The sequence below is a fragment of the Vulpes lagopus genome, chromosome 8, assembly GCF_018345385.1.
Source record: "Vulpes lagopus strain Blue_001 chromosome 8, ASM1834538v1, whole genome shotgun sequence".
In the NCBI taxonomy this organism is placed as follows: domain Eukaryota; kingdom Metazoa; phylum Chordata; class Mammalia; order Carnivora; family Canidae; genus Vulpes; species Vulpes lagopus.
In genome coordinates, this window is record NC_054831.1 from 74,074,991 (window position 1) to 74,090,725 (window position 15,735).

A 15,735-nucleotide genomic window follows, 5' to 3' on the forward strand; every position below is an offset into this window, starting at 1 on the left:
TTTCTTTCTTTCTTCCTTCCTTCCTTCCTTCCTTCCTTCCTTCCTTCCTTCCTTCCTTTCCTTTCCTTTCCTTTCCTTTCCTTTCCTTTCCTTCCTTTCCTTCCTTTCTTTCCTTTTTTTCTTTCCTTTCTTTTCAGTAGGCCCCATGCCCATTGTAGAGCTCAGTGCAAGGCTTGAACTCACAACCCTGAGATCAAGACCTGAGCTGAGCTTAAGAATCTGACACTTCAGTGACTGAGCCACCCAGAAACTCCTCGATGGCCTATATTCCAATTTGAACCTAAGGGCCATTCAGGGACCAGAGCATACTTGCATGGCTCATACTTTTTTAAAAATGTGTTAATGTGGTTCTTTCTGTGTGCTACTGTGTCCTAAGTGATACTGAATTCTTGTTGTTGTATGCCATTTTAGGCACAGTTTGTTATTTGCATATTATTTTTGATTTAAGAAGTGGAAAAGTTACCATTGGGTTGAGAATAGGGTTTGCCAAATTATCTGTGGAATTAGTTATGTGCTACTAGGGTGGACATTCTATGAATTCTCTTCCATCCTCTTTGTCTTCCAAGTGGTCTACAAGAATCTGGTATAGTTGCATCATTTCTTGTAAGTACCCATTGGGCTGGATTCAACATGAACTTGTAGTGAATATAACTGTACATTCTTACAGTTCTGAATGAGCTGAAAGAGTTGTGAAAGTCAATTAAGTGAAGTAGATTCAACAGAATTCTTTCCATAATCATAGAAATTAATTGTGAGGGCATGTAAGTTAGTATCTACTAAATGCATAAAGTGTTTTAGCAGAGTTAACTTTAGTATCCATATAGTGATTTGTCTGTCAAATAGTTTTGCAGGTTTTTTGGTTTTATTTGTATGATTTTTGGGACTGCTTCATGGATTTGCCTGTTGTCTTTGTGCAAGGGCCATACTAATCCTCTCTGTATCATTCCAATTTTTAGTATGTGTGTTGCTGAAGCAAGCACTGCATGTTTCTTGAACATTTCCTATTATTATCCTGAAGCATACAATTTAAAATGTAATATGGGAGGTACAGTTGCTTAGGATCACAAAGAATATTTCATATAAATAGTTCTTGGACTTTCTACGTTATTGGAGTCCATTTTGGACAAATAGTAGACAAGTTAGTGTGGTAAGTTTAGAAGGCTACTGGAAAGCAGAAAGCACCAGTTACGAATCCATAGGAATCACAGATAGATTTGTTTGTTTGTTTGTTTGGTTTTTTTTTTTTTGATTTGTTTCTAAGAAATGTAAGGACTAGCAGAGATGAGAAGAATAGAAAAAGATTATCCATTTGTACTTCAGCAGTATAGCTTGGTGGTTAGAAAGAAGGCTTTGAAGTCAGACAGTCTTGACTTTTAAGTCCTGCTCTGCTGCTTACTTCCCACAGAACCAGAATGCCTTAACCTCTCTGTACCTCAGGCTCCGCATAAACTGGGGGTAGACATACAACTATCAGAGTAGGCTGTGTGAGGATTATGTGTGAGATTATGTGAGTTAATGCTCAAACACAGTGTCTGACACATAGGAAACTCTCACTAGACAGGTTATAAAGTATCCACAAACAGGGAGTTGTTACCAGTGAGTCTTGTGTCATCTTCTGAAACAATTACACTGCTGGAAAAGCAGCTAAGGTATAATCCTGAGTTTGCCAGCAACTGTAGGCGGATTTAAATGAGTAAAATGACTCATGAGCTTGTCTTGGTTCTAAGTATCTGTTGTTGGCAATTTTCTCATTCAACCCTGCCCCCGAATGTGGGAGTTGCACTCATATTCAACAACTAGTAATTATGCTTCTCATCGGTAGTAATGGTATTTAAATATTGTTACATCACTCCATATCCTTTTTCTTTATGAATCACCTTACACATAAACGTAGGAGTTTCTAGTCTGATCTGGGGAGTTCTAGGGAACCAGTAGTGATACTGTTTCTTCTCCTTGAGAAGTGAGACACAAGAGACCCGTGGATGAAGATCAAAATATCCTCTCCATTGGCTGATCTGAGGACATGACATTCGATCTGAAGTGAAAGGGCTTATTAGCCTGACTTGACTGAGACATACCCCCTGGATGACTAGCACAGCTGAGCAACTGCAGGCCTCCCCTCAGGACAGGTGCCTTCATGCATGGAGAGTAGACCAGAGGATATGCACCCAGGGTGGCTGAGAGAAAGAGAGCAAGGAGCTCAACCTAGCAACCTCAGAAGTCCTTCTGCCCGCATGAGATGGAAGAGTTCTGGGAGAGTTCTAGAGTCTTCTTATATTTTTTAAAAAAATTTTTTAAAAATATTTTATTTATTCATGAGAGACAGAGGGGGGGCGGGGCAGAGACACAGGCAGAGGGAGAAGGAGGCTCCATGAAGAGAACCCGATGTGGGACTCTGTCCTGGGACTCCAGGATCACGCCCTGGGCTGAAGGCGGCACTAAACCACTGAGTCACCGGGGCTGCCCTGGAGTGTCATTTTAGCTAAAGTGTCTCCACATGGACTTGAAGCGTGATGGTAGCACATTTAGCCATGTGAACAGGACCTTCCTGTCAAGAAAGTGAGGCTGCAAGGTTCTATGAATAGATTGGGGAGTTAGGTAAGGAAGATGTGAGGAGAGTGGACTGGAACACAAACATCCCATACAAGTCTCTGATTTCTTTCATTTTTCAAGAGGCTCCTCCTTTCTCTCTTTTCTCTCTCTCCATATCTCCTTCCTTCGTTCCTTCCTTCCTTCATTCCTTCCTTCTTTCCTTCCTTGATGGATATGAAGGACTTGTAAGTAATCAAAAGTGCTAATCAGAAATAGATTGTGACTTCTCATATCTGAATTTTAGAGTCTTAATGAAATTTTTGATGCTACCTTGAAATAGAATAAAAAAACATAGCTGAGAATCTTTAGTAATGGTATACTTTTTGCAGTGAAAGTATATCTGGAAAATAGCTTAAAATCTGTTGGAACACCTGGGTTGAGTCCCTTGAGGGTCTGACTCTTTTGGCTGAGGTCATAATCAGGGTCATGGGATCAAGCTCCACTTTAGGCTCTATGCTCAAGGTGGAGTCTGCTTAAGAGATTCTCTCTCTCTTTCTCTCTCTCTCTCTCCGTCTCCCTCCCCTTCAGCGCCTCCCCTGGCTCATGCTTGCTCTCTCTCTCTCTCATAAGTAAATAAAAGAAAAATCTAATTGTTAAAAATAAATTGATATATTAAATGTTTAGCTGGTTGAATAGTTCACAATAGTAGTGAATTTTGAGGAGTTATTTTTATATTTTTAAGAACTATATGGTGAGCGTCTACTATGTATTAGGCACTATGGTAGATAACTAGAGATACTACAATGAATAAGATAAATTGTCTTCTGTTCACGGAACTTACAATTAAATAGACATGTCAATAAATATATTCAATATTATGTGTATGAGTTTGGAAGTACACTAGAACAAAAGAAGCAGTTTTCCCTTATGACAGTGGGCTAGAAGCAGGCTATAATTCTTGATTAAATTTGAGAAAAACATTATCTTCTCAATTATAGTAAATCTTTGTCAGTAATTGTTTTTAGGACTTTAAAATTATTTTGCTTCTCATCTTTCTAAAAATTAGGAAGCAAGTAATAGAAGCTTGCCCAGAAATTATTGTTAATACTATATTTTTAAGTATCTTCTTAGTTATAGAAATATTAAATACCTTGCTGATACTGGGTACTCTGTGTTTAAAATATTAGAGCTGTGTCCTGTTTTGAAAGATCTTAAAAGTATATGCTTACAAACAAAATAAAATAGCCAACCTACCAATTATAAAATGTTGATCTGAACATTTTAGGGTTCAGGTCAACCCAAAAGGGAGACCCAAACCTAGAGAACTGTGGGAGAGACTGTGAAAGGGGTGCTTGAGATGGCAGTTGGGAAACCAATTGGAAGAGAATTACTTGAGCAATAGCTTTACAAAGGTTACTCAAAAAAGCAGTAGCTTTACAAAGCTGCATAAAAGCAGTAGCTTTACAAAGGCACACATAAAAAAAGGCTGGTGGTTACAGCTTGCTTTGGCCTGTATAGCACTGTAGTTCTGTACAGGTCCCCTGGATCTCTGTGGAGGAAAAAGGGAAAGAGATCAAACCAGGACAACTTTGCTCCCTCTCTCCTCAGCCTCACCTTCCTGCCTTGCTGGGCAATTTGGCTTCTGTATAAGAATTTGAAGGAATGTGTTCTGCAAATTTATTGAAAAAATTTAAAACTACTCATTGAAAGCATATAGTAGAAAGAAAATATTAATACCATGCTGATAGTGACATAATAGAAATATTTTGAGTAGAAAGATACAAATCATATTTATACTGATAATTAAAATCTAAAGTTGAAGAGCATTTAAAGTTATTATTTTGAATGTTTTTATGGTATCAGACAATGCATATTAAGCCAGAGAAATATGAAGCTATTGTATGGATACTTGTGCGGCTGTTTTGAGACCAGATCTGGACATTTCTGAGGATTTTGGGTTATGGCATTGGTTCTTTCATATATTGAACTTCTAGCCTTTGGCTGTCCCTTACTTGATCATGATTATTTATAATAGTTTTATAATTGCAGCTATGATCTGAATGTTGTCTTATTCCCAGTGAACACAAGATAGAGAGAAGGAAGCCAATGACTTCTAAGATGATTAACTCTAGTGGAGGGAGGAAGAAAGAGAGAAGTAGGTTTTTGGGGTTGTGCAGTTATTTATAAGACATTAATGTGGAATTAAGTGAGTTATGAGAGATTGAAGTGGGACTGGGCTGGAGTGCAAAGGAATGTTTGGATTATAGATGACCTCCCAGTGAAGGAAGTAGAATGAATATGAGGAGACACTGGGTTAGTTCCATCTCACACGGACCGGCAGGTGGTGCTTTTGGCTTTGGCTCCCAGAGTATCCTGGCATGTTGTTTTAGAATAAGCTTTCTCCAGGGGGAGGGCGGGTATGTGGAACTTGTAGGTGCCCCCATTCTCTCACACAGAATGACCAGTTACAATAAGTGATATTTCAAGTTCTCTTGGGACTGGTACACCTTCCTTTATTTTATTTGTTTGTTTTTAGTTACATTTTAGTTACCTGCTTAACTCTGCTTACTCCTTTGAGCTTTCCTTCCAGCCTTGGATCTAGAGCTTGACAAAATAAATGCTGAAGTTTTTAGCAGTGGTGCCTATTAAGACTTTACCATTAAAGGAATCCTTATTTTTGATATGTCTTAGTCCATGGCATGCTAAGAAAGTGTTCAGGGCAGCCCCAGTGGCCCAGTGGTTTAGTGTCGCCTTCAGCCCGGGGTGTGATCCTGGAGAACCGGGATTGAGTCCCACGTTGAGCTCTCTGCGTGGAGCCTGCTTCTCCCTCTGCCTGTGTCTCTGCCTCTCTCTCTCTCTCTCTCTCTCTCTCTCTCTCTGTCATGAATAAATAAATAAAATCTTAAAAAAAAGAAAGAAAGTGATCACAAATAACTGAAACCATTGCATAGGCACCCTTGGTGCTGAGGGCCTCTTTTGGTTGAAAGATGCGGTGGAATGAAGGAACTCAGATCACAGAGGACAGTAACTTACTCAAATTATTTCAAGAAAACAGCATTATCTGAATTGAGCAGGAAGTGAAAGCCACTGGGAGCTGAAGCATGAAGAAGCTTCAGGGAGAGGTCCTTCTGTCTCTTTTTTTAGACTGAAATGTCTCTGTGTTGGAGATTGTCTGTGCTCTGCACGCCAGGTACTGTTTTCCTCTCTGCAACAGCTGCTTTTTCTCAGCTTTCTGGTAGTTTCTGCTTCCCGTTTTTCTGCTGCCTTTGGTCACCAATGCCTGGGAAGCTCTTTACCTACCACGTTTCATCTTTAAATCCCATTAAAAACAGACTCTTATTTGATCCTGGTTCCCATCCCTTCTAGAAGACTGGCTGAATCAATTACATGGACGCATTGAGAGGCTTGACAGCTGTGGAAAAGGCGGAGGTAGATTTGTTGAAGTACTGGAGCCAGCTGAACTCTGCGTCCTGTGACAGCACTGTTCTTGGTCATTCGGCACCACAGGGGTGGTGGGGGCCATAGGAAGGTGGGGATGCTGCAGACCAGGTCATGTAGCTCCTGCTCCTTCCCTCCAAGAGGCAGCCACTGAGCCTTTATTGGCACATCACTGGGTAGATCTACAGGTGTCGATATGCACAATCTCCAGGATGTACTGTTAAATGAAAAAGAGTAAGGTGTGGCATTATTTATAGAACGCTTCTAGTTTTGGGCTAGAAAAGGGAAGTTGACCACTGTGTGTGTGCACATGCGTACATGGAGTTCCTGTATCGTGTGGAGAATGTTTTTTGTATGTCAGGTAGCTGCTTTTAGGAAAGAGGCTTAAGTTTGGAGTGAGGTCTATGTGTGCACATCAGAGTTCAGTTTTGGACACTTTGTCTATAGTTGATTGTGATCAGTAAAAGCCAGTAAAGTCCTTACATAGTCAGAATAATATCGATATCATAAAATAATGTTGGTATTATTTACCTCAGTCTCAAATATTATGATGTGTGTAGGAAGAAAGTAAAAATCCTACTGTTGAAAGTGTCGAGGTCACATGAATTCATTTCTCCTATATGCCACCCAGTTCAAATGTACAAATGCCCTAAATGTACGTTTGTTTGACTGTGACTTTTATCACTTTCTGTTTTGCCTGTTCTGAGATTTCTACCAGTCCTTTCACCCTCTTTTTGAAGTCTTTTATGTATACGCTTTTACTGTATCACTAATAATATTCACTCTCTTCCTGAAGACACCTAGTTTCCCTATTATGTAGGCTGGCTACTCTCTTGGCAACTACATAGTTGGCATCTGGAAATGTCTAATTATAGTGTCCTAAGATTTCATGGATCCTGTGTCTGCCCCTCTTTTTGATTCTGTTTAAAAAAAAAAAAATTCTGGCACTCGTTAAAAAGTAAAGAAGACTCTGTTCAGGATGATTGCAGTTAGTGTGGGGACTGTCGACAACAGGAAAGGGAGATCAGGCTCCCCTCCAAATGCAATAAGGACAAGTGGGGTTCATAGCCAACAGAGTAAAAGATTCAGTAGGTAGAGTGACATCAGGGTTATGGAGGTCCTTGTTACACTGACTGAAGAGGGTTCTGGGTAAAGTCAGGGTGACCAGCTGTCAGAGTGTGGGGAACAAGGCGAGCCAGGCCAGAGACAGGGTGAGGCCTCGTCAGGAAGAAGGTTAGGAGTGTGTGACTGAAGTTTGGAAAAGGAGAGAGTCGCTGTCAGTTCTTTCTGTTGTTGTCTTGTTTTTCTGTAGTGTATTCTCAGATTTTTTTTTTTCTCAGATTTTTTAAAGAAGAAACATTTCATAGGTAGTGAACTTTGAATCATTGTATTGGTTTCCTATCCCTGCTCTTACAAATGACCACAAACCCGATGGCTTAGAACAACAAAGATTTATTCTGTTAACAGTTCTGGAAGCCACAGTCTGAAATCCGTTTCACTGGACCAAAGTCACAGGTGTCAGCCTGGCTGATTCCTTCTGGAGTCTAGCCTGTTCTAAGTTCTGGAGACCACCTGCTTTCTTTGGCTGTGACCCCTTCCTTCCTCACAGCACTCCAACCTCTTACTTCCATCATCACACTTGTCTTAATTTTATAGGGTGCTTTAGGATTACGTTGGCCCCAACTACATGATCCAGGTTAATCTCCCCATCTCAAGAGCCTTACTTAACTGTGTCTGCAAATCCCTTTTGCCATATAAGGTACATTCACAGGTTCCAGAGATTAGGATGTGGACATCTTCTGCGTGTTTGTGGGAGGGTCCTTCTTGAGCTTAGCACAACTCATAGTGTCTAGAAATGTTTTTATGTTTTTCTTCATATGTCATTGATAGTTTGGCTTGGTATAGAAGTCTAAGTTGGCGATGATTTCTTTTTCTCAGAACTTTGGAAATAGAGTTTTATTATCTTTTAGCTGCTAAGAAGTTTGGTACTAGTCTGATTCTCATTTCTCAGTATATGACTTGAAAGTTTCCCCTTTCTCTAAGCTTCTGAGATCTTTTGCTTATATTAAATATTACAAGTGTCTTAAGCTGAGTGTAAACAATGCATTAGTGTCCAGTTAAGTGTAATCAGTGTTCACAAGCATGCCTCTAACATGGCTGTTACAATTACAAAGTGGTTCCCAAATTGTAGGCCCTTGTCCATTTGAAATAAAGATCACTGAAGGGAACTGAGAAAGAATAAATAGAATAGAATAGAAAATTTCACAGTACCACACTACAGTAGTTGCACTCACTGTTTCACGAAGCATTTGTTTCACAAAACATTTGTTTGACGTGTATATGTGTGATGTGTTAAAACTTTCCAAATCCTTCCAGAATTTAACATGTATTCACTTAGTGTCTGAAACAGAAGCTGAAGTATTCATATTAAAAATTATGTTAAGATGTACAACATATTTGAGGAGAACGTTCCTACTTAGCTTTAGTTTGGTGTTTTCTATAAAATTTTTCTTTGTTGCTTCATGACAGATTTCATTAAAAGTAGTAAGCGTGTGGCTAATTTTGCAGTACAAGACGAAGGCGTGTTGTAAAGCTGCTTGTTTCAAGCCCCTGTTTGTTGTCAGATGGAATGCTGGGTGTAGGCTGGTGTGGTTCATACTTGGGACTGAAAGACATGTTTTTACCCTCAACAAACATCATCTTTGTTGGACTATCTGTAGTCCGTGTAACCACAGAAAGGTCTTTTCTTCTCCCCTAGAAACGTTTTCTTTCTTATGCTTCTTTCACAAATAGTTTAAAGTAGAGCTGCCTTCTACTTTTGAGTTTCGGTTTGTTCTAAGAATGTTTGAGGCACCATCTAACACCCCTGGTGTGCTTAAGAACTGTAAAATAATGAAATCTTGGAGTAGATAAGTTTGCTCTATGAGGACTGAAGCTGCCGTTAATTCCCAAGGCCGGACTAACTGTCTAACAAAGGGTAAAGTACTTCTTACATTGGAATAGTAGATTTATATATAATAATTAGCTGTCAGAATGTACACTAGGAAAAATGTCTGTTGTCAATTTTGATTTAATGGATTGAATTTGAAATTTAATAATTTTGACTTGCTCATTACAATTTGGGATTGAGTGATACTAAACTACAGTGCCTGCTTTAAAAAAAAATGTCATTCAGGAGGATGCTTGATTCCTAAAAGTTGTTGTGTTTAATTTTTTAAAAGTATTTATTCATGTGAGAGAGAGAGAGAGAGAGAGAGAGAGAGAGAGAGGCAGAGATACAGGCAGAGGGAGAAGCAGGCTCCATGCAGGGAGCCTGACGTGGGACTCGATCCCAGGTCTCCAGGATCACTCCCCGGGCCGAAGGTGGCGCTAAACTGCTGAGCCACCCAGGCTGCCCAGTTCTTGTGTTTAAAGGGGATTGGAGGCCTTCTTAAAATGTTATACTTGTCAGTTTTTAAAACGCTTCATAAGATGCGATGGCTGTTGTTACCTTCCATTTATTTGTGCTCAGATATGTTTTCCTGTATACTTGGAGTATTTAATACAATGTCTTTTGATTTTTTACTGCTTAAAATATGCCTCTTTTCCTTTGGAATGTTGTTGTATTAGATGTGAAGTCAGTAAAAATAATTTGATTTAATTTGGCTTGAGTAATGTAATAGAGATTTTTAAAATTTAATAATGACTTGTGATGTAAGTACTGAGTAACACAACTGTCATTGTTTAATAGGTGCCTGGAACTTAGTGCACACTTGTGCACAGACACTAAACAGCTGTTAATACCCCTTTGTGGTCAGTGTTTTAGGGCAGACTCTCTGTTCTTGCAGTGGAATTTCTAAATAAGCACTCAGAATGAAGCCAAAGGGAGGATTTTAGTGTAATTCTTAATAAACTTCCCAACCATAGACCAGACAGTATGAAATATATAACTAGAGTGAATTCCGCATAGGGATATTACTTCTTACTCCAAAGATGGTTGCCTCACAATGTAGATTACTAAGTCATGTCTCTACAGTCCATGTTGGGAAGAATTGGCATTTACATTTAGTCTCTTCAAGGAAGCACGTTTGGCTGTATTTTATAAAATTAGTGTTTTTTTTTAAAGAACCCATTTGTCAACATTACAGAATTTTCTCCACGGGGAAATGTAGCAATAAGAAATTTCTAAAGGAATGTAAAGATCCAGAACTTATTTTGTTTGATTTAGAGCCATGTCAGCTACTCTAATCATGTTAAAGTACATGATCTTTCTCTCATAAAATTAAGATACAGTTTCATTCAGTTCCAGTACAACTTCTTTTATGTAGTTAGGTTTTCCTTTCTGGAAATCTGTAGACTGGAGAGGATCTGTAGAAAGCTTTCTATCTTATAGTTCACCACAATGGTGCTTTCTTGGGATACGTTGCATCTTCTCAATTCCACACTGTTTCCAGTTCTTGCCTTTATACTTTCACATTTTTTCATTGTTAAGTAGGAAATAGGGTGGAGGCTCCTAGGACTGATAGCAGCAATGAAGGTCTGGTATAGAATACATTCAAAGAATGTACTCATGCATTGAATTTGGTCTGATCACCGTAGATATTCACACTTAGTTGTTCTGATAATGGAAATGGAATTTAGTACATAGTCAGCTTTCCTAGTTCAAGTTTAATTTCTATTAATTTGCTTTTGCTACCCTTTTGTAAAAGTGGAGTTTATGTTGTGAAGCTGGGCAACAGAGAGGGAAAAGGGGGACGCCTGGGTGGCTAAGTGGTTAAGCATCTGCCTTTGGCTCAGGGAGTGATCCCGGGGTCCCAGGATCGAGTCCCATATTAGGCTCCCTGCATGGAGCTTACTTCTCCCTCTGCTTGTGTCTCTGCCTCTCTCTCTCTCTCTTTGTTTTTAATGAATAAATAAATTTTTAAAAATCTTAAAAAAAAAAAGAAAAAGAAGAGGGTAAAGGACTCGGTCCATAATTCTAGAGTAGGGTAATGAATATATAATTGAATTGATTATCCCAGACTCCTGACTGTATTAGTTCACTATGAAAATCTAAATGAGTCTGCATTTTTGTTATTTTATTGAACCACTATATTATTTATTCACTTTTGCCCCAAAGGATAGTATATTGATACTTTGTAGTCTGAGAAAAGCAGTGACATAAACATTTTTTCCCCAGATAAACTTTTTAAAAATTTACAAATTCCTATTTTCCCCAATTTTTACTGTTATATTGATGATCTCATTGGCCTAAATCCCTAGAGGTGGAATTGTTGAGATATGCCTGTTTTTGAGATTCTGCAGACATATTACCAAATTGCTTTTCACAAAGATTTTTATAACTGGTTAACTCTCACCTTAGAGTAAGCTACCCACGCTGTTGTCAACATTGAGTAACATCAATGCAGTTTAGATTTTATTTTTAAATTTTAAATTTAGATTTTATTTTTATCAGAGCTATACTTGGTTTTAAGAGTCAGCAGTCTTGTGCAACTTATTTTGAAAAATAGCTGACTGCCATACTCCTCCCTTCTCACAGCCCACCCCACAGAAGTAACCACCTTCCATTCCCCAGGCTGATTCAGTTTTTGTTTTCGTCCCTAGTGCTAGATGGCAGGCCTGTATTGCTCCTTCATGGTCTCCTGCTGTGGAGGGTGGAGGGCGAAGATGTGGTTACCTTCCCTACACCCAGCCTCTTCTACGCGTGCAAATCCCTTCTATTCCTTCAGGGGATTAACTCCTTTCCTCAGCTTTCTGTTTAACCCCACCCTTCCCTCTCCTCAGGAGCTACCATTTGCTGGGCCTTTGAGGAAGGGGATTGAAAGAATCCCTGTATTAGTGAGTTTCAAGAAGAATGGATATAAAATATATGTTCCACGTGTCATCTTTCCCCAGAAGTCTTTTCTTGGGTCTTTAGTAATCATTTTTATAAAGTAATCCTTAAAATTATGGGCTGTGGAGTCAAGACTCTATGAATTTGAGTTTTGCCCTTTTCTTGCTTTTTGACCTTAGACAGGTTGGCTGAAATCTCTAGGCCTCGTTTTTTCGTCTGTGTGATAGAATTCATATGATATCTATTTTAGGGTGTCATTGTGAGAAATAAATGTGATAAGGCTTGTAAAGTGGTTTTCACGGTATCTGCTGCCTGGTGATATCTTACTATCTGCCTGGAAGTTAGGATACCGATAGGCTTGCGGCTGCAGTTGTTACTCTTGGGAATTTCTTGCTCATGGCCTTTGCCCAAATTTCCAGTGGAATGTTTGTCTTTTTCTTCTTGATAAGAGGTGCTTTTAGTGTAGTCTGTTATTGGTCTTTTGTTTTTCTTTACAGTACTTGAGATGTGTAATCATATGCATACTATTAAATGTTACGATCTCTGCTGCTGCTGTTCTCAGATTTGTGTTTCTCAAAGATACCTGGTGGTAGTAAGACAGAAGGATATGTGTGTGTGCAATAAAATTGGAGATTATCATAGTAGTTGAGACAATTGATGAGGGGGACCTCAGAGGCTAAATGAAGAAGTAATTATTTTCATCATGTAGGAGAAATAATTTTTTTTAACTCCTTAAGTATATCTTACATTGGTTTGTTTTGTGGACAAATTACCTCAATTTATAAAAGCCTTCTTGAATGTTCTTCTCATCACATACCCAGAGGGGTTTCATCTGAAAACTTAGAGCTTTTAGTTTGTTTCTACTTTAATACTTACTTCTCTGAAATTAGATCCAAAATTGATTCTTGAGGGAAGATTTATCATCTCCCCTAAGTTAATGACATGTTAACAAATCTGTTTTTTTTTTGAATATCATATATACTATTGAAATGATAGATACATTGATATCTCAAAGTTGTAGTTACAGATATGTAACTTGGCCTTTTAAGTTTGATTTTGCTAGTTTGTCTCTTTAGGCAGTACCAATTTATTGTTTTATTTTTGTTTTCTCTTAGTTTTATAATTAATTAACTTTATGGTTCTTTAAATAATGGTTCATCTAAATTTGATCTCTCCACAGATTCGGACCAGGATGTAGCACTCAAACTTGCCCAGGAGCGAGCTGAAATAGTTGCTAAATATGACAGAGTAAGTATTTATACTTTGAGTAAGTTTTATTAGAAAAAGCATATAAATAGAAAAGGATTTTTTAAGAGCTTAAATTGTAGAAGCAGTTTGTTTATTTCATGTGACAATGGAAGTCATCTTTTTTCTCTGACTCATCTCCAGATTTTCTCTACCTCTTTCCCTCTGCTCCAGCCACTCTGGTCTCTTGTGGTTCTTCCACCACACCAGGCTTGCTCCTGTCTCTGGGCCTTTGCACTGGCTATTTCTTATGACTAGAACCCTTGTATTCTGGATATTCTCATGCCTCATTGCCTCACCTTTCTTAGATCTTTACCCAGATGCTGCCCTCTTAGTGACATCTTCTCTGACCCCCCTTCCCCAGCACTCTGGATCCCTGTTCTCTTTATTTTGCACTATAACACTTACTCTGTCAGCATACTTTGTATTATACTTTTTTTTTTTGTCTACTCTCCTAGTATCTAAACTGTGAGGGTAAGGATTTCTTTTGTCTGATTTACTCTTGTATCCAAAATACCTGGAATAGTTCCTGACTCATGCTAGGTATTCAGTAAATATTTGAATATGTCAGTATATAGAATTAAAGACCCATTTTATTTATAATTTATATATGCTATTAAAATTTTAACACAGATCTGAAAATTTGAACTTATGCATTATGTATAATCTCCCTTAGTATTTTATCTCTATGTTAGTTATGGAATCTGGTTTTTGATGCCCTAGAATATCACAGTTGTTGACAATTTACATGTCTCCTCATTATTACTTTACCTCCTGAGGTCTGTAATGGGTTGTAGGTGGTGATTTATAAATGTCATGTTTTATATTTGTATCAGTTGCATGTAATTTAATATCTGTTATTTTTGATTATTTGAGAGAATAACAGGAGCATGAAATTATAGAAAGCCATCTGGACAGTACCCTGCTCCCAAGGAGGCATACAGGCAGGCAGTGCTTCACTTAATAGTTACCTTCCTAGAGTTTGTTTTTAAACTGATTATTTGGAGCATCACAATTTCCCATTATTGTGAATAGGTTTTAGGGTAGTCTGTGAAAAACCTAATTAACTTATTTAACTGCTTAACTAATATAAAACCAATAGAACTGTCATTCAATTATGCTTGCATGTGTTTTTTTCCATGTAGTCAACACTTAGTGACTAGGCTAGCCCTCATGCAGTCATTGATCAAATATATGTAGATAGAGGGGTCCACAAGACAGGTAGGCATTGAGTTTAAAACTTGATGGATTGCTGTAGACATCTGAGGTTCCTCCTCTAATCAAAACTAGTTAACGGCCTCAGCAGTATAGAGAGAAGAGTAGCGGGTTGAGGGCAGAGCACTGGTAGTTAAGAGGGACCTATAAAGACCCATTAGAAGAGTCGGATGGTATGAGGAGAAGCAAGAGAGGCTGATGGGAGAGAGGTTGAGGAATGGGGAGTGAGCAACACTTGACAAACGCACTGAAAAGAATCTGCTAGGTAAGAACTGAACAGTGTCCACTGGATTGGACAATGACAGCTCATTTTTGACCCTGGCAAGAATAGTGTCACAGTAGCTGTGAAGTAAAGAAGGAGAAAGAAAGGTGAATAGCTTACTGTACTGAGGAGTTTGGAGGAAAAGGCAAGGAGTAGTTCTTTTCTAAGACATGTTTAGTCAAACATGTTGAAGTTTGGCAGTTTTTTTCTTGAGTCACTTTCTTACCTTTCTTGCTCTGTCTTACCCAGTTTCTCACACGAACCCAAGTCTGATCAGGACTCCACTGCATGTCATTGTTCTGTCATACAGGATCTTCTGAAGCTTGTATTGGGAAATACTGATTCTATTGCCAAAAGTAGTTTGGTTTTTTTGAAGTTAATTTAGGGTGATAATGCCTCATTTCTAACTCTTATTATTAATTCATAAAAAGTACTGTTTTGTGGTCTGTTTTGCATATTCAGTTTTATCAATTCCCAATAATACCCTTCTTTATCTCCATTACAGGGACGAGAAGGTGCAGAGATTGAACCTTGGGAGGATGCGGATTACCTTGTTTACAAAGTTACAGACAGATTTGGCTTTTTACAGTAAGTTGCATTGACTGAAAGCAAACTTATTTATTATAATGTTTCTATGGTGACCTATTATATTGATTTTCTTTATTTTTAATACCATACCTGTGAATAAGATTCCAGGACGGGTCCTGCAGTGTGCTTTTTGTTTTTCAGTTCCTGGCATTTTTAAGCTCTATGATTAACATTGAACTATAGTTAAGAATACAGTCTTTAATATTTGTTGTATTTTAGTAAGAACATAAAGTGCAAAAAATGAGTTGTATTAATAATTTAGCAGAATTAAATGGAAATGAATAACAATTTATATTTCAAAAATAATTACAAACCATTTCATTTTATGTAAATGCATCTTAAAAATAATTAGCCATTAGAACTTCAGTGTTATGCAGCCTAAAAATGAACAATGAAAGGAAATACTGTTGATCTTTCCCATAGTTATAAATGCCTTCGTGTTACTGCTTCTCAAAATTAATTCCATTTATCCTTAGTATGTTATATAAAGAGTTGAGAGAGGTCTAGACTACTGTAAAGTAAAGTGGCTAAAGTAATTTTGATTCTTGAAAACATCCTGCTAATGATGCCAGTTTGCCTGTTCTAGTTCTGTGTTGTTTGGGCAGATCCCTTCAGGCTATAGTTTGTTTGGGTCTGCCAGTTT

The 15,735-nt window shown here is 38.2% G+C and overlaps 1 protein-coding gene and 1 non-coding gene across 5 annotated transcripts in view; one reads left to right on the plus strand and one right to left on the minus strand.

The window, feature by feature from the left end:
• The window catches only part of USP6NL (USP6 N-terminal like), a 169,671-nt gene that overhangs the window by 84,535 nt on the left and 69,401 nt on the right, over positions 1-15,735 (plus strand). For 2 of the 4 annotated variants that reach the window (XM_041767216.1, XM_041767218.1), the window contains 2 exons: positions 12,963-13,030; positions 15,010-15,092. In XM_041767216.1, the coding sequence (XP_041623150.1) occupies positions 12,963-13,030; positions 15,010-15,092 (151 nt within the window). Of the gene's footprint in view, positions 1-8,759; positions 8,948-12,962; positions 13,031-15,009; positions 15,093-15,735 lie in introns of those variants that run through there. The other 2 variants (XM_041767217.1, XM_041767215.1) reach the window with 2 other exon arrangements.
• LOC121498325 lies at positions 873-980 on the minus strand. The gene has a single exon (XR_005989713.1). It is a non-coding gene; the product is annotated as a U6 spliceosomal RNA (small nuclear RNA).